This window comes from Equus asinus, chromosome 4 (genome assembly GCF_041296235.1).
Source record: "Equus asinus isolate D_3611 breed Donkey chromosome 4, EquAss-T2T_v2, whole genome shotgun sequence".
NCBI classification, from domain to species: Eukaryota; Metazoa; Chordata; class Mammalia; order Perissodactyla; family Equidae; genus Equus; species Equus asinus.
In genome coordinates this window covers 83575868-83600351 of record NC_091793.1, presented here as the reverse complement: position 1 = coordinate 83600351, position 24484 = coordinate 83575868, and the positions used below count along the sequence as shown (strand labels likewise).

General features: G+C 34.3%; 1 protein-coding gene across 5 annotated transcripts in view; it reads left to right on the top strand.

Annotated features, from left to right (window-relative positions):
* The window catches only part of LRP1B (LDL receptor related protein 1B), a 1812874-nt gene that overhangs the window by 1773905 nt on the left and 14485 nt on the right, over positions 1–24484 (top strand). For 3 of the 5 annotated variants that reach the window (XM_070507612.1, XM_070507610.1, XM_070507611.1), the window contains 2 exons: positions 572–685; positions 23389–23465. In XM_070507612.1, coding sequence (XP_070363713.1) covers positions 572–685; positions 23389–23465 — 191 coding nt within the window. The remainder of the gene's footprint in view (positions 1–571; positions 686–23388; positions 23466–24484) is intronic. The other 2 variants (XM_044768977.2, XM_070507613.1) reach the window with 1 other exon arrangement.

The window sequence follows — 24484 nt, the reverse complement described above, 5'->3', positions numbered from 1 at the left end:
GACCTTACTCAGATGTGTGAAACCCAGACATAATCATATTTATGAATACTTTGGTACTTAAAGCCATTCTTTTCAAGAGAACTGAGGTAGCTTTCAAATGCATAAAGCTATTTGTTGTTTGTATCAGGTTTAGAGTGTTGTGTGATGTAAACCTCTTATGCCTCTGTCTCCTTTGGAATACATCAACTCAAATCTGGGTTTCTAAACATTTCAGAAGTACTGCAGATTCTCTGCTCTGGAGAAAATCTGGAAATTAATATTTTCCCCTTTCAAATACCTGATTGTCCAGAATGGACACTTGAAATAAAACCATTCAGTTTATGTGTCCTCTGTATTGAGTTTCCTTGATCACTGCTTGACCAGAAGGATGATGCCCACCTATGATCCACATCTGCGTTCTGTTCCCCACCTCGTCCAAGTAGCATGTAATGAGTGTGTATGAGAGAGAAGTGAGCGTACCTGAGAAAAATTTTGTTCATATGTTACGATCTCTGTATGAAATAAATTTGAAACTTATTTGGCAAAAAAAGTCCGACACTTTATTTAGCTGTATTTTACTGAAATTCTGCAGATGCTCTGTGGGGTTTAAAAGTCAGCGCTGTGACCAGAAAGAGAACCCTTGTGATCACTACTGTCAGAATGAGGGGATTTGCACTTTAACTGCGTTTAATGAGCCGAGATGCAAGTAGGTTTAACCTTCCACTTACCGCTGCGCTTTGTGTGACATCATTTCAGGCCACAGTTCATTGGTTTAAATCATGAACATCCACATGCATTTCACAGTGTATACTTAATCTTGGGGCTCATCTGTGTCATACACACTTAACCTTTGCTTCGCTCACTGACAAGTGTATGCACCACAGTCAGCTAGAGTGTCTAGAAATATAACGGAGGGAATGAAAATGCTCCTGGGACCGTTTCATAAAAATACATTTGCTAGAATAGTGGCTTTTAATTAGAGAAGAACACAAGCCAGTGTTTTTAGACTCTAGAACTATACTTTAAACTATATTTGGAATAGTAGTTTTTATTTAGTACCTGACTTTTCATTTCAAGTACTGATGAAATAATACATTATTTTGTTCCCAAAATTTTACTGGAAACTGTCTCACCTTAATCAGTGAGACTTATTTACGGAAGAAATAGGTGCATGCTAAAAAAATTTCAGAAACTTCATTTCTTAATAGTTTAAATCATTCTTTCTTAATTCATTTTGTCCATAATGAATAAACTTATTTCCTCTGAGAAATTTTAGGGACCACCTTTGGGGTAACTATCAATGTTTATCACAATGGAAGTTGTTTTTGCATATTGCTTTTGAACTTTAGAGATGGGTGATATGTGACATCCTCCTTAATACCCAATGTCATGAATGGAAGCCCTGATTGGCACTGATAATAGCCCCATGTTGGTGTCTCAGAGTACTTAGGAATGGTTTTAAAGAACAATTCTATTAAATTCAGATGATTCATTACTAAAACTCTATAATTTTCTTCATAATGATCTATTTTGTTATTCAATAAAATGTCATTCTTTAGACAATAGTTGAAAAAATATGAGCAGTGATTAAAATAAGCACAGAGGAAAAATTGACACTCTTTCATTCTTTCTGGAAGATATTTGGACATGTTAAACCAATATCCATACATAAATACATCCAGAAATACCACTTTAAATATTTGTCTGTAAAATGTATATAAGCTAATCTGTTAAGGCATTGATTCATTTTTCAGGTCTTACTCAGGTTTAATACTTCGTGCAACTGAAGACAACGAGGAGACCCCTCGTTAGTCTTACCTCCACCCTAAATTCCTCCAGTCATTCAGCAAATTTTATAAGACACTGAAGGTGTGCTAAATCCTAGACAAGTGAAGATGAATGAAATTTCACCCCCATCGTCAAGGAGCTCACTAATTAACAGGGTTAGAAATTCATGTCAACTAATTAACCTATAATAATGTAGGTGTGAACACAAGAGAAAAGGGAGGTGGTGGAGTCGTAACAGGGCAAGTGATTTGTTCAGACTGGGAAGTGGGAATATATGGAAGACTTGATAGAAAAAGCAACCTTTTGTTGTTCATGTAGTTCCATGAGGTCAGGAAGAGCACGCTGAAAAGAAAGAATAACAGAAGCAAAGACATGGAGGGGAGACAATGGCCTATTTGGGTAATTGTGAGTGGTTTAATATAGGTAGAATGAAGGATGACTTTAGAGTAAGGAGATAAAATTGGAAAGATAAATTGGAACCCAATTTATGCCAAAGTTAGGAGTTTCCATAGAATCCTGAAAAGAATGAGTAGCCAAAGAGATATGAAGCAGGGGCTTGAGCTGAAGGAGTTTGCTTTTGAGGATAATGCTTGTTGGTACATAGAGGAGAGCCATGGAGATCAGCTACAGGGACCCTATCTCAAAAAGGCTGACGTTTCAGGTAAAAAGTGATGAGGGCTTGAACCTAGGCAGTGCAAGTGGAGGGAAGAATAGTATTGGCAAAAGGTCCGTGGATATTTCAGAGTTAGTACATCCAGGGTGATCTTTGGCCAAACATTTTCTAGATACTTAACGTTACTTCATTTTTAAGACACTGATGGTGCCTGCTCTGGGGCCCAGTCTTACTTTATCTTGTCCCTCTCTCACTCTTCTCAGGCAAAATACACATGACACTTCAGGCCCACCCTGCCTTCTCTCCACAAATAGATCTCAGGAACACAGTCTGTCCAGAGAATGCCTCTGTGTCACCAGAATAAGTATCTCACGTGGGCATAGCAGCCCACAATAGTGTTCTCTTCCACTTTTTACTCTGACCAGGTATCATCAGAAGCACCTGACCTTTTAAGGTGATAATCAGCCTATCTGATAAACTCAGCCAAGAAAAATACATTAACTGGAGTGAGTGGGAGCAAACACTTTCGATGTTTGTATATCTTTGTCTCCATCTCTATCTTTATTTGACTTTAAGGAAATCTTGTCTGTGCCTTGGTTTTCTAGGTCCTAAAATTTATTCTGATAGTAAGAGTAATGCTTACTGAATTCATCATATCGCTTAAGCCATACAGGAAGCATAGAAGAGATAATTGCATTCTGTTATCATTCATTCATTAATTCATTCACAAAATATTTGTTGATAATCTATAATAAGTGAGACTCTGTAAATTTGGAAGAAGAGTTAATAGCAGCTAAAATTAACTTAACAAATACTTTGTGCCAAGCACCATACTGAGCACTTGTATAAATTTAGAATATTATGTAATTATTATTATTATCTAGTTATTATCCCCACTTCGTAGGCGATCACACTGAGGTCACATACTAGGAAGTGATACCTGAGACTCAAATTGCACCAGTTTGATTCTAAAGTCCTTGCCCAGGTTATAACCCTTATGCTGTACTGCTTCCTTCATGCTCTACTAATTCCAGTATGGTTCTCACTTTGGAAGAATTTAAAATTAGTTTTGAGTATATAAATGAGTTTCAAAAAATTAAAATACCATTTGACAATTGTTGTAACAGAAATATGACAAACGTCTTATGGGAGAACAACTGAGTAGACATCAATTAGCGATTACTTGTAGGAGAGAGAAAGGCTTTATAGATGAAGCGATATTTTCACAGTATTTGAAAAAATGTGTAGTAGCTTTACAGGGGGGAAATGACAGAACACCTTTCTTGAAAGAGGAATAGCACAGAGAACAGGTCTGAAAATAAAAGATGAAGCTTGTTTAGAATAGATCATAGACTATGTGGCATAATGGGAGGAGAGAAGAATAAAGATGTACGTTGGGACAAGTTTGTGAGGTACATTTTGTGCTATGACACAAGAGTGGGTTTATAGAAAGTAGAGTAGAGGATTAAGGATGGAATCCTAGGAAATACCAATGTTGGATACTGTGTTATGGAGGAATCAACAAAAGTAAATGAGAAGAAAGAGCAGATCCTCCAAGTCAAAGGAGTAGAGAGTGTCAAAGAATATCAACTCCAGACAGTTCAAGGAGGATAATAATTATAAATAGTTCATTGGATTTTGCAATTAGGAGGCCATCATGAGAGATGTTTTGAAAACCCTATATGGCAGAACCCGGACTGTAGTTGGGTAAGTGAAAGGTGACAAGGTAGAGAAGAATGTGGATTCCTTTCTGAATGTTTGGCTATGGATAAAATGAAGGAAAAATAATGGTAACTTCAAGGGAAAGTGAGATCTAGAGGAAAATATTTTTATAACAAGAAGACAAGTGTTCAAGAGAACTGTTCTTTCATTATTTATTAAGGGCCTGCTGTCAAGGGACTATGCAGCATGGAAAGATGGTTCAGACACATTTTATGCTCGTGTTTCTTAGAATTGAAAATTCTAGAATACGGAAAATTTCCTAGTTTTACCTAGGATATTTGTAATTCATACAGTACTAAAATGTAAATAAATACAAATAAAATTTAATATAAAGTGTCTCTGATCGTGTGCAATATGAAAATTGTCCAGCTAAGAGAATATTAGAGAAGAGCCCTTCAGGATATTATTTTTGTGGTTGATTCTCCTTATAAGGGGAGATTTTTGGAAACACATTTTAGCCTCAGATTTCAATTGATAGTGGTCATGTATCTTTAATGAAAAGCTAGTACATACTATTTCATCTAAAAGCCTTTAGAGGAAACAAAAATTGCTTGAAGAGATAAGACATAGTGCTTGCTCTAGTTCTGTTGGGAGTGCATCTTTCTTTTTTCGTAGAGTGAAAACTATTTGAATTGTACAGAACTTATACGCATTTGGAAAGTCTATAAAGTATTCAGATCTATGAAAGTGACAGTTTTTTTCCACATAGAAATTTTATTACTGTATTCTTCAGTTTAAGGAATAGATTTGTTCTTTGAAAGCTTTCACTTCTGTCTCTTGATGGCTGTTTTTACTTATTACTATGTGTGGAGGAAAAAGAAAATGCCAACGAAAAGCCTGGAAAAAAAGAAAATCTAAGGCTTTTTTTTATGTCTATTTGGAAAGAGTTTGACATTTATTAAAGTAGGTGTATTAAATAATGATAAAACCAAATTTTAATAAAATTTAATGTGTTGGTTGTATTGTCACTATTTGTATTGTTAAATAATTTTTGCAGTGAGGTATAGAAATTATTAATATTGTGAAGAACAATTGAACTCAATAGCAAGTTAACTGTGTCTTTCTACTTCTAAGAATTCTTGCTACAGTCAGACTTTTATTTATATTGGGTTTAAGTTTCTTTAAAGCATAGACCTACCTACCCAGCATTATCTCCCACCCACAGTACATTTTACCCTCCAATAGTAAAGAAATGTTTGTAGCTACCCTACCTCTCTTACCACCACCACCATGCTTACACACACATGGGCACACACTGCCTCGCCCAGAACCATAGGACCATTCCACACCCAGATATCTTTGCTTAAACAGCTGACTGAACCCAAATAGCTCTCCAACGCTTTTTTCTTCCTAACTGTTACTATCCTACTGGTCTCAACTGAGGGATCATGTCTGTACGTGGCGCATGGCAAGTGAAGAGTAAATATTAATTGACTTGGACTTCACTGAAGTGTTTCAAAAGAGAAGAATCAAATTTTAGTGAGAATATATACATTTTATAACATATATTTATATATATTATATGTACTATTTTAACATATTTATATATGCTACAATACACATACCTTATTTATACATTTATAAATATATATATGTGTATATATATATTATATTAGAGTTCTCCAGAAAAACAGAACCAATAGGATATATATTGTTTATATATATATATAGAGAGAGAGAGAGAGAGAGATTTATTATAGAAATTGACTCATGCAATTATGGAGTCCAAGAAGTCCCATGATCTGCTGTCTGCATGCTGGAGACACAGGAGAGCCAGTGGTGTAATGCAGTCTGAATCTGAAGGCCTGAGAACCACAGGAACTGATGGAGTAAGTCCCAGTTCGAGTCCAAAGGCCCGAAAAACAAGAGTGTGGATGTCCACGGCAGGAGAAGATGGATGTCCCAGCCCAAGCAGAGAGAGTGAATATACCCTTCCTGTGCCTTTTTGTTCTCTTCAGACCCTCAGTGGATCGTATGATGCCCACCCTCATTGGTGAGGGCCATCTTCTTTACTCAAGCTTCTAAGTCAAAGGCTAATCTCTTCTGGAGCCCCCCACAGAGCACTCAGAAATAGTGTTTTACCAGCTATCTGGGCATCCTTAGCTCAGTCAAGTTGACACATTAAATTAACTTACAGTCACCCCCACACCCACAAATGTGAGGTGTATATATGTGTGTAAATTTTGCTTTTTGTCGCTGTTATGAGATGAATTGTGTCCCTTCTAAATTCCTATGTTGAAGTTCTAACCCCCATACCTCAGAATGGACTGCATTTGGAGATAAGGCCTTTAAACAGTTGATTAAGTTAAAATGGGGTCATTAGGGTGGCCCCTAATCCAATTATGACTGGTGTCCTTATAATAAGAGGAGATTGGGACTCAGAGAGAGAGAGAGAGATCAGACACACGCACAGAGAAATAACAATGTGAACACACAGTGAGAAGGCAGCTGTCTGCTAGCCAAGGAGAAAGACCTTAGAGGAAACGACAGCTGGTGACACTTTGATCTCAGACTTGTATCCTCCAGAACTGTGGAAAATACCTTTCTATTGTTTAAGTCACCTAGCCTATGGCATTTTGTTATGGCAGCCCTAGCAAACTAATGTAGATTTTGGTGCTTGAGTGGCGTGCCGCTGTGGAAGTGACTTTGGAACTGGATAACAAGTAGAGGCTGGAAGAGTTTTGAAATACATGTTATAAAAAGCCTACATTGGCTTGAAAAGATTGTTGATAAAAATATGAGCATTAATGGTGCTTCTGCGAAGGTCTCAGAGAGAAATTAGGCACATGTTCTTGGAAACTGGAGGGAAGGAGATCCTAATTATAAAGTGACCAAGAACTTGGCTGGTAGTGTTCTAGTGTTTTGTGGAAGATAGAACCAGCAAATGATTAACTTGGATATTTAGCAGAGGAAATATATAAGCAAAGTGTAGAAGGCAGGACCTGTTTTTTCCTTGCAATTTATAGTAAAATTTGAGAGGACAGAGATAAATTGAAGGAATTATTAAGCAAAAAGGAACCAGAACTTGAAGATTATGAAAATTCTCAGCCTATCCATGTGGCAAAAAATGAGAAAGTATCCTCTGGAAAGAACATCAAGAGTGTCGTTGGACAATTATTTGCTATAAAGAGATTACAAGTGTGACTCATGTATCCGATCAACCCTCTGAACATAAATACTGCCAGTTTGGACTGAAGGAGATGGAGACAGGAAAAGAAGAAGGAAGACTGTCAAACTTCTGAGATTTTACAAGAGGGAACAATAGAGCTACCTGCTGCAAACATGCATTATCCTTCGAGGAAAGGGAAGAATGACCCTGAAGGCAGTTCAGAGGTCAGCAGGGCTGCCACTGCCACCAGGGTTCCAGAGAGTGCAGGCCCAGGGGCAGGGCTATCTCCTCCGCAATTCCATAGGCCAGTGCCAACTCCTTAGTTTCAGCAGGCCGGGCTACCACCCCAGGGTCAAGTGAGTGAACTTCTGCTCAGGGCCTTGGTGTCAGAGCTGCTGCCCAGAGCCTCAGAAGTTGAACCATCACCCTCAACTGAGAGGACAGTGGGCCACCACCCCAGAGGGCCCAGAAAGAAGACAGAGCATCAAACCAGAGAAGATTATTCTTAAGCCCCAATCTAATAGAATTTGGCTTCTTAGGTTTCAGACTTCCTTGGAACCTGTGACCCTTTGTTCTTTCTAATTTCTCTCTTTTGGAGTGGATTAAGAATTCAGGGGCTATTGGGATGAGGTGGATATATTTTGCATACAAGAAGGACATGAATTTTTGGAGACCAGAGAATAAGTAGTATGGGCTGATTTGTGTCTCCCTCAAATTCATAAGTTAAAGCCCTAACGCTTGGTGCTTCAGAACTTGACTTTATTTAGAGATAGAGCATATAAAAAGGTAAAAAAGTTAAAATGGGATTGTTAGGTGGGCCCTAATCCGATATGACTGGTGTCTTTATAAGAAGAGATTAGGATACAGGCACACCTTGGGGGGAGACCATGTGAAGATAGAGGAAAAAGACAGCCACCTACAAACCAAGGAGAGAGGCCTCAAAGAAATCGAAACTGCTGCCACCTTGACCTTAAAGTTCTATCCTCCAGAATCGTGAGAAACTGAATTTCTGTTGTTTAAGCCACCAGTGTGTGCTATTCAGTTATGGAAGCCCTAAACTAAAACAATCACCAATGCATTTAGGCTGGGAAATCCACTGGTGGCCACTCCATTAGGGACATAATATTTTTATAAGATTTCCCACCTTTCCACGGCCTCCTTTTAGTTATGAATCCTCAGATGCACAGCAATCCCTCCTCAGGCAGATCCATCCCACTGAAGACTAGGGAGGTATCGAAACCTACTACTAAACATCTACTGGGCATAAATCACCAGCACTTACGAACTCATGAAAAAATATAGCAGAAGACAACGAGGAGGTCAGGGATTCCTCCCCCTAGAACTCTTCTTTCTGTCATTTGGATTATGAATGCAAATTCAAACCTTTATTCTGCTCACATGGGTCTCCTGTATTGACAGTACCAAAGGAATCCATTTATTGGGAGGTATCATCACCATCAAAGTGAGACAGACAGTAAGGAAATTCTGTTGATTCCACAAGATAGAGTAGGTGGAAAGAGCATGTGTTTTGGAGTCCTGCTTACCTGGATTCATATTACCTCCACTTACTTTTGATGTGGCCTATTGACCTCTCTAAGCCTTAGGTTTTTCTTCTTTAGGAAGATGATTCTACTATGTACATATAAAAATCTCCATAGGAAAGAAATGTTATATGAGCACAGATAAGATTAGTCTGAAGACCTGTGTTCAGAGCCACTAGACCCTTTATTTCTGCTTGAGTTTGGCCATAACTATGGCTCCAGACTTACAACTAGCTTTTATTTTTAAATCTTGCTGGTGCAACACTGTGCATCTGGTTTTATTTGGGGTAATTTGCTGAAAGTTTTCTTGGGTATCCAAAACTCTAGCTCCTGCCTTTGGCAAGCAGCTGTTGGCTGAGATCTTAGCATTGTAGTTAAAGTAGCAAAGATTCAAAAACTCCAGATATGTTTTTGCATACACTGCATTTTTCATCCGACTTTTCTTCAGACGGTGATTTTAGTTTTTTTAGAAATTACTCAGGGTTCTTTATGCTCCTAAAGTCAGCTAAGCCTACACTTACACCATTTGGACAGACCTTGATAAAGAATCATCTAAAGCATTCCTTCTCATGCAAGAATAAAAAAGCTCCTCAATGCCAAGTGGTTTTTTTTTCATGTTATTATTTTTATTAGAGCATGGGTATTTATTTTAGAAATAAAATTATTAATTCTGATAATTTTTCAAAATATCTACATTTCCTAGTAATAACTAACTTCTATTTTGGTTTCTATTCTTTTAGCTTTTTATGCAAATATACGTTTGCAGAGTATTATATACTAAAATGAGGTCATATGATAGACACTCTTATGTTATTTACTTTGCAATACATTATGAACATCATTCCACATCAGTGTATGTAATTAGATGCTTTTATTCTTATTGGTCACCCAGTGTTCTGTTGTCTGGGTTTTCCCTACTTTATTTAATCAACCAAATATCTTTCAATAATTAGATATTGTGTATTTTCTGGTTTTCTCTTTTGTTGTTTTTTTAACTATTTTTCCTAGGATAAAATTATGTATGTAAATATCGATGTACTTATCTCATTAGTTTTCTAGGATTAACACAAAGAAGTGGAAATATTGGGTCCAAAAGTACAGATTTTATGAGTCAAACTAGGTATGATTTGGGGCAAGTTACATTACTCTCTTTCTATCACATTTTCCCTGTCTGTAAAGTGATGCGTTTGGACCAATTATTCACTAATATGCTATAAAACTGTAAAGCACAATGTATTTAAATATGAGTCTCATTTTAATTTTTCTTTAGAACTGGTTTAAAATTGTGTCAGAGTCACAACCCCAGATACAAATTCTCACCAAATTCCTCCAAAATACCTAGGAAGACACTGAAAAGGCAAAGATTCCCATTAGCAGCAAAATTAAGAATAATAAAAAATCTATTGTTAGCACTATGCAGTAATTGAGGGGCTAATCATAAAATTCTTGGGTCATAATTCAATATCTATACTTAATTTTTCTCTGTGGTTTTATGATTTATTTTCCTGATACTTCAAAAATAATATACCAGGATATATCTAGGTATATAAGTAGCCTGTTTATGCCTAACTTCAAGAGAGATAATAGGCCTTTCTACTTATTTCTTCTTATAACCCCTAGTCTAGTAGATCTACAGTCTATAAGAACTAGAATCCCAGGTGTCTGTCCCTTGATTTGTTCATACTTTGCCCTTTTAGATAACAAAAATACTGCCAATCTTCTTTTCCTGTATCCACTCATCAACAAATATTTATTGAGCACCTGCTATACACCAGACAACATCCTAGGCATCAAAGGATAGATCAGTGAACAAGATAGACAAAAATATTGGCTATGTAGCTTGCAGGTCAATGGTTATCTGTTATTGATGGAATTTGGGAAATATTTTTAAATTACTTTGAATTTAAATATAAATTAAAATACTTTGTAAAAATAGTTTTCTGTATAATTCATATTCTCTTTCAAAATAGAATAAAAAACCAAGTTTTTAAAGTTATTTGTATTGTCGAACAAGGCATAACCAAAAAATATCTAACTCTGATATTACATTACTTCTGAAATCATATCAATTCGGGTACTCATTGTTTTGAAAATGGCAATGTGGTAAAACTCCAAGATATTTCTTATAATATATATTATTGCTTCTTGCCCGTAGCAGGAACAATTCTCCATGTGGGCAAAAACAAGATAGCGCTGTTAGTTTTTATGTTTTACTTCTTCATTTCAAACAAAAGCTAAAAATAACTTGCTGTGGGTATTTTCCCCCAACTTATTATTTTTTTCCCTTTTAGTTTCCTTGTTGGTTTGGTTAGATTTATATGGACATCTGTTTTTTTGTTTGTTTTTGGGGAGAGGAACTATGGTTTTCCATGAAATTATCTCCTTCCAGTAAGAGGTTATGTCTGATTATTATTTTGCCCCAACAGCTTTGCCCCAACAGCTAGCACACATTCTGCATGTAATACGTGCTTAACCAATGTTGCTAAAAAATAATGTCTTGGCGCCTGTATTATATTGTGAGATCTGACAACCTATGATACGATCATGTTTCTATCATTATTGTAACACCACATCTTAACTTCATTAAGAAATTTTCAAAAAATGCAAGAGTCACAAAAAAATAGAAAAGTGATTCATTTTACCATTTTTGTGCTTCTCTTTCTCATCTTTATGGTGCCTTCTAAAATTATCCCTAAATTATTCCCAAGTATTCTGGAACTCAGGTTAAATATCTCTCTAAATAAAGAAGCCTTAAGTAAAAGACTTTACTTAAATAAAGGCTTAAGTTAAACAAAAAGAAGGCTTTAAATAAAAATAGGCTTAATTCACTATCTTAACTTATTGGGGAAATTTAATTTATTCATTTTTGTTCTCTCTTCTCCTTGCCTTTTGTGTGTTGTTTTTACTCTGGGATTCTCCCACAAAAATGGATAGAGAATAAGAGGAAAGTAGGGTATAGCCCTGCCCTTCAAGGCCTCTGAGTCTATTTGAGGGGAGAGTCGAGGAGAGAAGGAATGTGACATAGTCTCTGGGGGTTTGAGTGGTGTGAGACGAACAGTGCTGGTGAAGGAGTATTGGACAGGGAAAGAATTCGGAGGAACATAGTATGCTTACCTAAGAATTTGGAGTTCATTCTATAAGTAGTAGGAGAACACCGATAGCATTTGCAATATGCAGTATCACAGTCATGTGAATGTTTTGAAAAGGTCTTGACGACATGGTGCTCTGTTGGAACACGAAGCCATGGATTTGAAAAAATAGATTTTAAAATGAATGTCAATTTGCAATGTAAAGGAAGACAAAGCTTTTTTTTTAGTTAAAAAAATCGCTTTTTGAAAGTGGTTTGTTGGTAAATAGGGCACAAAAAAGAGTCAGCTGATAGAGGACATTATATCTTGAGGTTCAGTCTGTTTTCTTTGTTCACTTTTTCTTCTCCGTGCTTCTTTTGTCTTCTTAATATAGAAATGCTAACAGCATCTACTTCCTAAGATTGTTTTGAGGATTAAGAAATGTAATGTATGTAAAGAACATAGGATATTCAACATAGTAAACCCTTAAAAAATGTAAACTCAAAACTGTTGTAATTGAGCAGACATAAATGATCAGAAACTGGTATAATTTGGGTTACTAGGAGTCTGAAGATAAAAAATAAAGTGTGGGCTTTTTAAAAAGTGCTTGTTATTGAAAACAAAGCAAAATATGGCATAAATAAAAGATTAGTAGTGCAATGATAGTGGTAGTAATAGTGACTGGGAAAGGAATTATAATAGACAAAGCCCAGCTCAAGTCCTATGAGGGATAGCAGACAAAGAAAGAGCAGCAGATCTGCCCTCAATTACCTTAGAAAACACACACAGACACTAGCATTACAAACATTTTTGAAATAGATTTTAAAAATGCAGAAAGATGCAAAGTGCATATAAAAGTACCAAAGGGACATTCATTAAGAGAGTGACTTGAATTAGGCATTTTGTCATCTTTCTTTTGTGATTGTTCCAAGCTAATTATTTTATTAAAAGTCCAGCATTATTTTCAAAGTCCTTGCGGGGAGAAATACATAAGGAAATGTACAGGTACTTGAGAAGCCTTTGTTGGGGCTTTTGGAAAGAAGATAATGAGTTCTGCTTCTGTCACAAATTTTAAAAAGGTAAGAATTATTCTTCTCTTTTACAGCAGCTAATTAGGGTCTTGGTTTCTCAAAATATTGGCCTTGCAGAAAGGAGACTCCATGATTTGCTCTTCACTAGTTCTTCTGTCAGGCTCAGCAGCTCTTCCATGTGGACCAGTGACCTTGTGGCCCCATAGAGAATACTTGAGTGGAGCCCAAGGAAGTTGTCATGAGTGATTTCAAAGACATCACATCTTTTCATCAGGGGTATTGACCAATTCAGCTTAAGCAGCCTGTGTGGCCTGTATTTCAAGAGTCAGGTCATTGCATGTCCCTTATTTGTTTTCTGCCCCTTGGCATACTTTCAAAGCACAAAATATGAAATGTGCATGTCTTTTGGAGCAGTGAGGGCCTAGGAAAGCTGTCACATCAATATCTATTCTTTATGATCCCAGGTTACAAGTTGTATGTTGTTCTGGCTTTCACTGTCGTAGTCATGCCATGGGGAAAAAAAGAATAGACATATCACATTTTTCTGAAGCAGTTTAAAGTCCAGTTTGTGCTTTGAAAGTACAAATGGCACTGCTTAACAAAGAACAACTATTACATAGTTATATATCAAGCGGCCATTGTTACGAAGCTTTGATGTAGTCACACTATTTTCGCTTCATTTTGGGACATGTTCTTGGCCTTTAATATAATCAGTAGATCAGAACAACCAAAGAAACCAAACACAATATAACTGCATATTATTTTCATTTGTGTAATTGTTACCTCTTTAACAATTTAAATTAATTTTGTCTTTATTAGAATGCTGTCCCCAGATTTTACTGCTATAAAAAACAACCACAAATTTCAGATGCTTTTAACAGCAAAGATTTATTTCTTCCTCATGTCCCATGCTGGAACAAGTCAAGAAAACTAGATTAATCAACCTTCACCCGAGTACTTGATCCCAAACTAACTTTATACAATTCCAAAGAAAAGATCAGATGCATAAGGCTTAATCAGCAACATTGGTTTAAGAGTAAAAAATAAATTAGAAATGATTTATGTTATCATCACTTAGGGAAATGCTTTTTTTTACCTATTTCACACTCGGATAGTAGCAGAAAGAAGCCAAAGGAGTATAGAAATTTAAACCTAATACTTCTTCCATTGAGCATACAAATCAGAAAGTATAATTATATTGATATTGGTGTGCCACATACAATCTTTAAATTTAATATTCATAATATTCTTTGCCATTTGACTTAAATTAACTTAGATGATGTGTAAATTTTATATACATTACGTCATTTAATCTTTCAGGAAACCTGATTTTTTTTTTTTTACTTTTATAATGATCAACTTGCCTTGCACAAAAGAAAAAGAATGAAAGGAAGAAAGGGAGGGAGGAAGGAATACACGAAAGAAAGAAGGAAGAAGAAAAAAAATTGAGGGAGTAAAAAAGAAAAATACACAATAGAAAGATAAAATATGAAATAAGAAAGGAAGTGGATTTATTTATTAACAAAGTAAAGCTTAAGAAGCTAGATCTGTGAGAAATGCGTGACAAAAGCAGGAGGTATTGCTGTCCCCTGTTATTATTAATTAAAAGACTGAAATGGGTGAATTGGCTGAAGATATATCCTTTGTGAGGAGGGGAGACTAGATTATAACACGGATATGTCTAATTGTAAAACTTGCAGATGCGGTTCGTGTCACACCATGCCAGTACTTTAATTTCAGACGATCATTTAACTTAATTGATTGAATCAAATTACATTTAATTACATATTTGTTTGTTTGTTTTTTATATAAAACTGGTTTCCATGTCAAAGTACCCATCAGGCAAGCACCATTACAATTGTTGTTGTGGAAAGAAAATAAACATTTCTTAGTTGATCGCATCCTGGGACAAGAACTGAAGGGTATGGCACATGTATATGACACTTCTATGTATGTATATGTATTCATATATGTTCAACCATGCATCCTCCATGCCATCATGCGTTCATTCATTCATTTGGTCAAAGAGCAAATGTACTGATTGACCACATATTGATTGAATACATATTGACACTGTGCCAGACACTGTTCCAGAAATGAGGAACTACAAAGTTGAATAATAGATACTCTCTACGTTTAAGTAAATCACAGTCTAACATAGTCAGAGGCAAATGCATATTTAGATATTTGTGAAGGCATATATACATAGAGAAATTAGAAAAAAAGAGTGTACCATATTTATCATTGTATGTTGATCAAATATACAGATGTGTATAACTACCCCCAAATTGCAGCTTTCTCCATAATGTAAAATATTACTGTAATATTTTATAGCATTTTAGATTTGTTGAAGACATTTGTCTCTACTTCCTAATCAATTTTTAGACCATTGCCTGCATAAATCTTCTCACCTTGAGGCAGAAAAGTAGTCTAACACTTGGATTAGGGAAGAAGTATGTGTTAATGGGCATCTTTTATCATAAGGCTTCACACGTTTCCATCTGCAACATGTTCCTATAAATATCAAGGGTTTTATGACTAATTAAAATTTATGCAGCATAGTCAAATTTGTTCATTTATATTGAAGCTTGACTTTAGCAAATCATTCTCAATTTTTCTCATTTACTCTTTTTTTGATTGCTTGTTTTGTTTTTAAACAATTAAAATTTTAAAAATCTTTTGAAAGTGCATGTCCTAGATTTTGAAGAAAACTGAATGGTAGAAATTGGGAAATTGATATCGGTGTTAATCCAAGGTCTCTTTATCAATTATAAATGTTTGGTTCTGGAAAGCTTTGATGCTACATTTTAGTGGATGTGTAGAAATCTTGTAACTAGAACAAAGGCCATGCTGCAGTACCAGAAGGAGATAACCATTTCTATATCAGAATCATTTTTCAATGATTTGGGCTACAAATTAAAATGGCTGACACCAATATCTCAGCATGTCAGCACTACAACTGAGATTGAGTTGAATATTTTTAGAGAATTAGGGTTATGTATTGCACTTATAATGGCATTCACACACTGAAATCCTGGTAATAACACTTCTTGATATCCGTATCATTGCCCCAAATATCTGTAGGATTAATATACCTTAAACAATACTTAATAACTGCAGTTGGATACATCAGACATTCCCATCATAATTTGATTCACATTTCACCACTCTGCACTACAGAAACCCCAAGAATTAGGCAGGCCCTTTATTAAGTTTTTATGGAAAACTTCTTTATTGGTTACTCTTATTTTGTGCTAAAACATAAAATATTCAGGTAGCAAACTAGTTACTTTGTCTGCATGGCATGAAGCATAGAGGTTTCCACCCACTTTCCATGGCTCAGTATGTTTTGAAGCCAGTTTTGGAATTGGCCATTCATCTTGGCATCATGTAGGTAGAAATTTCTAAGGGGGTTGCAGCATATGTTGTTTTTCTTCCTACCTTTAGGTATAGAATTGTAACTACTGTTTCTAATGTAATAGCCTACTTTATGTCTTCAATTACATCCACCATGATACTTAATACTAATTTTATGATTATTCCTTCTCTCTTTCAGTTATTGCATGTAATGTATTCAGTTAAGTAGAAATCATCTACTTACTCTAAAAGAAAACCTTATGCCTTTCAGATCTGCTTTCAATAAAATTTCCTGGAGAATATCTAGATGGTAAAAGTTTTCCATTACTAGAGATTTCATTTTTTTTATATTTATTCAATCATCATTTCACACTTCAGTGGCCATTTTTGCTCAAATGACCTGCATAGACTTTTATGTTTAACCATTTTAACTTAAACCAGCCAATCTTAACAAATTTCCTTTTATGGATAATTTCTTAGCAAACTAGATTTCATCTTTTCTTTCTTATTTCAACCAACTTCTTAAATTAAATCACATTAAATAATCCATTTTATTAATTTTATTTCTATCATGGCCACCTCTTCAAGTGAAATTTCTCATTAATTTTTATTTCTCCTAAAAATACTGTTGGTCAGAGTTTATTGAATATCTCATTATATTTTTTTACTTCATCACATTAACACTTCTCAGAAATCAAGAACTCTTTCTGACAAATTCTCTTAATATTAAAGTAAGATTAGTTTTATCTTACTTTTATCGGTAGTAGGCAACACAATGATTTAATGTAATATTTTAAACGTAGGCATTATTATATATTACTATAGAGTTGAATCACATATGCTTACTACAACTAACATAAATATAAGGTATTATCTTAAACTTTTTGAAGATAACAAACCAGAGTAGGACCTAACTATTGCCATGTAAGAAGTAACAGTCAAATTTAGAGAGAGAACAGTACTGAATAAATGAAAATTGTACTACCAAGCTGTATATCAAAAAATACCAAGTGAGTGAAATATAAATTCTTGTGAAAGTTCAAAATTGTACTAATAATACAGATGAATACGATGGATCTTTAAAGATATATTAGACACATCTACAGCATTTTGGAACCAACACAAAAATATGAAGTTGATATCAAGAAGGTTATTAACACCCTTTAATAATATATCCCTCCCTGTCACTGCCAGAGACAGAATATGAGGCATTACTGACCATAATTCTGAGCCAATGTGGTAATTCTTACAATGTTACTACTTAAAAAAATGCATTTATTTTCCTTTGTTCAGAAAATATTTTGACTTTCTTATTAAGGGACTGGTGGCTTGAAGGAGTAAGGAAAAGCATTTCTTCCTACTCCTGCGCTGAATTAGAAGAATCATCACATTGTTATAGAAAACAATGATGAAATAATAACCCCACATTTTGTTTCTACCACTAATTAGATATGCTTTTTCTGGTAAATAATTTGAACACACGTTTCCTCATTTTATACAGTGAATAATTCCATCTCATAAGTTATTATAGAAGTTGAATAAGAGTATTTTTTGTATGAAAATACTTATCCGAGGATCTGACACAAAGTTCAGCAAATATTAATTGAACCTTATGTAAAATTTCATGTCAAAGTTAGGGTAGGGAATTTTTGAAGCATGTTAAAATTATGAATCATTATGCATATATGAAATAATTTTATCTAAGAACGTTGTAAAATAATACCAGAAGAAAAAGTTTTTTAAAGTAAAATTAACAAACAGGTGAATAAATATCTAAATATGTTAATATGTTCCAAATGCAATGAAAATTTTTTTTGCATATTGCAATGCTACTGTCTTCAAGGAGAGGGGCATAAAAGATGCTAGGGCCTACACAAAGCGGGAGATTCAGTGTTAGGAATGTCATGCAAATGGAGTCATGGTCTCAACACCAAAAGAGTGAAATTTGCAGAATTGATTGGGAAAAAAATGACTTTTTATTTTCTAATTTGCAAGTGACTCTTAATTTTCCAATTTTTTCACTATATGGAAATACTATTATATACATCTGGTGCATAAAATGTAATCATATTTTTAATTTTTATTGAATTTTAATTTTTTATGTATTTTATTATTATTATATATTATTATTTATTTACTTACTTATTTTAATTTTTATTGAATGTAATTTTTGGAACACTGAAACATGCATGACACTACACACAGATTTTCTTTAATTTCTTTAATTTTAATTTAATTGTAATTACTTTTAATTTAGTTTTAATTTTCTTTAATTTCTTTAATCCCTTTGAGCCATATATTTTTTTCCTGTGTGTAGAAAGAAAAGCGTATATTAAAAGATTTTTCTTTCTGACTGTCTCTCCATCATCATGGTTAATAATGACAGCCTAGCACATATATATAAGAGGAGAAATTTAATTTCAAATTCTTTTAAGGCTCACCTTTGAATTTCACTTTGATCAGAAGAGTCCTATGACCTTTAAATTTAATGAAAAGAGGGAATAGATATTAATCTCATTATTTTATTTTGAAGTCCTCCCAAAGCGGGTGACTTTAGACCACATTTCTGCAAAATGACATAAGTAGTCCATGTAAGTTGATCATTGATACAGTGAAAGAAAATATAAGATTTTAATACACCTTCAGTATTTTACAACTGATTTCAATTCTCTTTGTAATAATCATTCTGCTGCTTCAGAGATATCATTATTTTGAACAGCTTAATTTTATATCATATTTACACTATTGAATGTAAAAACCGTTCTTTTCTACAGATTATGTTTTGTCCCCTTATATATACCAAACTTATTTTGATATTTTAAAAATGTGTGCTGTGCTTCCTAGCAATATCTGCTACGCTATTGCCTTTCCACAAAGATCTTCCCCTGTGCTACAGAAAATTGCAATTGAAACAGAGAATATGGTAAAATATTGTAAGCATACAATACTGCACAAACTGTTAAATGACGCAATAAGTTAAATAACCACGCCTTTCATATAGTAACATTCAGATGGGAATTAGTGACCAAAACCAAAAACCCACTCAGTTTATTAGGTACTATGTAAAGAACTTTTACCAATGTTGGTTAATCTTTTGAACAATCATGCTGAGTGTGCATATTATTATTCCTATCCTACAAATAAAAAAATGATTGAATAATATTTGGTATAGAATGAAGTCTGTGGGAATATAATAATAATTTATCTCAAATATTTCTTGAAGTGTGATTTGTGAATTACTTGCATCAGAGTCACTTTGTTAAAATGAAGATTTCTGGCCACAACTCCAAGCAGCTTAATGAAATCTCTGTCTATGGGACTCCAGAATTTGAATTTTAACAAATTTTTCAGTTGAGTAATCATTAATCTAAATTAGAACATAAAGAAAATGTGATAAAATATGTTATCATTAAGAATATTTTCTACATAAAGCTATAGTGGAAGTGGAAGAATAAGGTTAAGAAAACAATGTAGCAGTAAATTATTTTCTTTTTAATGTCACTGGCCTCTGAGAGAAGGAGAGTAGTCAAACAGAGTGTTAAATCGACAACTCTTTATCAGGCAGCTATCGACTTCAAGAATCTGCTAGGAGCAATATCTTCATAACATGGTGTGAACAAAGAAGGATAAACAATTGTTTAACTAAATAAGAATATGTCTATCTATCTATCTATCTATCTATCTATCTCTCTATCTATCTATCTATCTATCTATCTCTCTATCTCTCTATTTGTGATTCAACAATACTTAGGTAAAATTCTTAAAAGTGTTTAAAAAGCTAAATAATTCAGAATGGTATAGTGATTAACATATAAGAAGAAGCTGATATTCATTGCCCTAAGCTTAAGGACAGCGAGAAATAACTGTAGAATAAGTTTAAAAGGAAAGATATACACGTATTTGTGATGGTGACAAAAAAAAAAAAATTCTTGGGAGGGCCATGCAGGACTAATTTAAAGATAATTGTCTGAGGATGAATAGCAGGGAGCAGTGGATTGCAACAGTACAGATTAAAGATGACCAGGGCATGGACTATGGATTTTGCTTGAGGAATAATGAAAGACAGATGCCAGAGATACTATTGTCAGCATGATTATGCAAATACTTCAGTGGGGAATTGGACAGGAAATTTTGATGATGTGCACACATTCCAATTCTTAAATGCTCTGCCATTAATGGCTTTGATCATTGTAGTCTACTCAGAATATGAAGATTTATGAATTTCTATAAAGATGGTAAAAATACTTGGTCTTAAATCAGCCATTGGAAGAAGAACTTGCGGAGCAGCAAATGCCTTAAGTAGTAATTTTGTGAGGTAGGCAACAAGAATAATGATTTCTATTTGATTTAATATCTAAAAAGAGATTATTTTTTAAGACTGGAACAAATGTAGAACAGTGGAACATGTCTTATTTTATCTTTGGCCATAAAACATCGTTTTATAAGGAGTATCGGGAAAATTACAAGGTGATCATCAACTGATTAAGATGCGTAACTGTTAAAATTAATTATTTCTCCAGCACAGTCTTTGAGAGTTATTTCCAGTATGTAATACGTAAAATATTCCCTGAAGATTAGAAATTTAAATGTTTCCACAATTTAAAAGAGAAGAGCATTATGACTACTAGCAGGTGATTTCTTTTATCTATCAAAATACTAGGTTCCAAGCTATAAATAAAATACGAAATTAATCAATATTGTTAAAAAATAATACTCATCCTACTTAAATAATTCCAGAATTTGGAATAAGAATCCCACTATCCTTATCTTCTTTGTTTATCCTTACTCTCTCTGCTCTTCTGGAGTTGTAAAGGCATATCTTTTGTAACTTCCTAAAGTAATTAAAATACATAATATTCATTTCAGAACACAATCTAGTCAATTAGCATTTAATCTCCCAATTCCTGAGCAATTCCATTTTCTGACTTCCAGGCATCTCAGTGTAACGATGAGCCCCAGAGGTTCTGATCTCTAGCAACATAACAAATCCTATCTCAGGCCATTCCTCTTATTTAATGTGAACACTGATTTAGGTTTTGGGGGTCTTTTTTTAAGCAAAGGAGGTAATGTAAAGAGCAAATTTTGATATTTTTAATCAATCATTCAATATAATTGCACAAAAATAGGGGGCGGCTCCGTGTCCGAGTGGTTAAGTTCCTGCGCTCCACTGCAGGCGGCCCAGTGTTTCGTCGGTTCGAATCCTGGGCACGGACACGGCACTGCTCATCGAGCCACGCTGAGGTGGCATCCTACATGCAACAACTAGAAGGACCCACAACTAAGAATATACAACTATGTACTGGGGGGCTTTGGGGAGAAAAAGGGAAAAAATAAAATCTTGAAAAAAAATTGCGCAAAAATAGCCTTGTGCACATCAGCTGTATGATAAAATCACTAAGCAATCAGTATTTTTTTTGTTGTTGGAACATGCAAAACATCCTCAGTGGTCAATTAGGAAGACCTGACAAATGTAAAGCTGCATAAAGCAAAAAGAATTTTACAACGATCAGAATTTACTCTAATGACGTTTGCAAAATCTTCCTGAACTTCTTATTTTGAATTACCTATGGATTGTGTCAAGAATTAGAAACTGTGAAGAATTGGGACAATTTTCTAGATCATTCGTCTGCAAAACCACAACTGAGGAAGAAAGGAAATGATTTTTAAAAGTCAGTGATTTTATTGGTTGTTCACTTTATTATAATTATTTAAAAATATGCTCATTCCATTACCTCACTTCAGTATCATAGAGTCACAGACCTGGCCTGAAGATTTATTCATTTATTTTAATGATTTACTTGTAGTAAGGTATATAATAAATGCGACGTATAGAAAAAAGATGTGTAAGCCTTTCATAAAGAAGCTAAACAAAAAGGATAATGCTTAAGTGATCTAATAATAATTTAACGATATTAATTTTTATTTAAATCATGCTCCATACTCATAGTTTTACAATATCATTATTAATCAAATAACTGTATTTTTGAATAGTAACTATTGTCAATTATGCTGAAGTTAATATATGATTTTATGAAACAGATTTTTGTTTTTATGATTTGAGTTTGTCAGTAATTATGATTTTATGAGATTTGCTCATGTTTTAGGACAGCCAATACTGTCTTCATGAATATCACAAATAATTCACACAGCATAATAGAAGCCTAGTTCCACCAACAGCTTCAGCTATCTGAATTGGCTACGACAGAATTGGCAGAGACCTTGAGATTTCAGTTATTTAGTTTGGCCACCATGCCAAGAGAGCTCTACTTGGAATGATTCTGGAAGCTGTTCTTTTATTGTGCACAACTATTCTTGATATGGTGGCATTTGACAGTCATTTTAAATAAGAACAGAAGCCAATTAAATGGTTTCTCTGTGGATTTCCTCTGACAGATGCAGAGAAGCGTCTTGTGTTAGCCAATAGGCATTGTTCGAACATAGCTAACCCTTTCCAGCATTTATTTTTTGATGCAACCAGCTAATTATATAGTTGTGATTTATGTTTAAATGAAGGATTTTAATCAGATGTATTATTTTAAACCTCTGCTAGAGTTCGTGTCATACAGTCATGGTGCTTATATGGGGAAGACAACTTCTCCCAATAAAATCTTGGGCACAGTCTCTTGATTCCATGGTAATAGAAGGATGATTTTAAATGAGAAGGCAGTATATTTCCCTATCTCTGCTTAGAGGAGTAAACATTCTGCAGCTTCAACTATGAGACAGATGACAATTTGCTGTTTGGTAGTTAGTTCTCCTTTAAACTTTAGAACAACTAGAAAAATAAAATCACAGAAACTTAATAAGGAAGGATTTGCTTGACAGGCAAACTCAATTTTTATGGTGGCTAACTGTAATTTTTCTTATTTCTCAAATTAATTCCCAATTTTTAATTAAGATTTCGGTTTTCCTCTAAAATATACCAATTTTAAATTTAACATAGGATAGAGGAAAATGACTATAAAACTAAATTTTAAAAAGTATTTTAACAAGTGAGGTGCAGTTGAAGTTACCCTCAGCATACTGACAATATGCAGGAAATCAGCGGAAATCTCTACCTAATATTCATGAATCTGTGATGGCTGGCTCCTTCTTCATCTCACTGGGTTGAAGATACTACATTAGCAAACTTGTAGGTTTTGCTATGTACTGAATTTTTTTCTTTTTTGAATCTTTCTAGATGTTCCACCAACTGGTCAGGCACACAATGTGAACGGCCAGCCCCGAAGAGCAGCAAGTCTGATCATATCAGTACAAGTAAGTTCCTTGGATTATTATCCTGGGTGTTCTACATAGTGTAGAAATATATTTTTTGTTTGTTTTCTTTTTATGCCATTATTGAGAGAGTAGAGTCTTGGAAAATCTTCTTCATGGAATTTTGCAAGAGATCCACTGCTATCCAGGTGTTTTTTGAAAAGTGAAACACTGAGCTCTTACCTGGTGACAGGATCCAGCATTTATGCGCTCTTTTAGGCAGTGAGAGTTCATCTCAAATTTTGACAGTTTCCAGAATGCATATCTGCAAACCTAGCATAAGCCTTTCTTAGGATATGTACATCAGCTGCAAAGGCTGCAAATATCACAATGCGTGTGAGAATACTCCAGGAAGAAAAAATAATTCCGGGTTATAATTGGAGCAAAGTGCATTTTCTTGAAATGCGTTTCAATGTGTCATGGAAAAATAGACTTGATTAGTTAATCTTAAGAAAGTATGTTAACAAGCAATTATTAATAAAAATCATAGTTGATTTATTTCTTCTTTGTCTTTAAAGTACTGGTTTTGAATATAATATATTTTATTCAAAATATATTTTATTTATTTTAATATATAGTTCAACATTTCGCAAGTCTTTTTTGTGCAGCTGTAATCTTAGGACACGTCTCTGATATGAAAGTTCATCTACGTCACCATTGTGTGTATTTTCCAACATCTTTAAATGATTTTATGAAGATTTTCAAATAAAAATCTGAAACAAAGTCACATATATTGTTATTAATTTGACCATGAGTGGAGAACATTTGAAAAATCTGTAATATCTACAACTGGGTAAATATATTCGTGGAGAGGAAAAATAATATCCTTGATTTATGAATGCTACTTTACCAATTTTTCTCTAGTCCTTCACTGCTGATGAGAAAGCTTCCCTGAAGACAAACAAAAAAACATACCATGGAGTTTGTGAAAAAGAAAAGACACAATCCAAGTCAAAAGTATACAATTTTTGTACCTTAGACACAGGCTACCCCTGTTTGCTCATCCACTTGTTTGTTGCTAT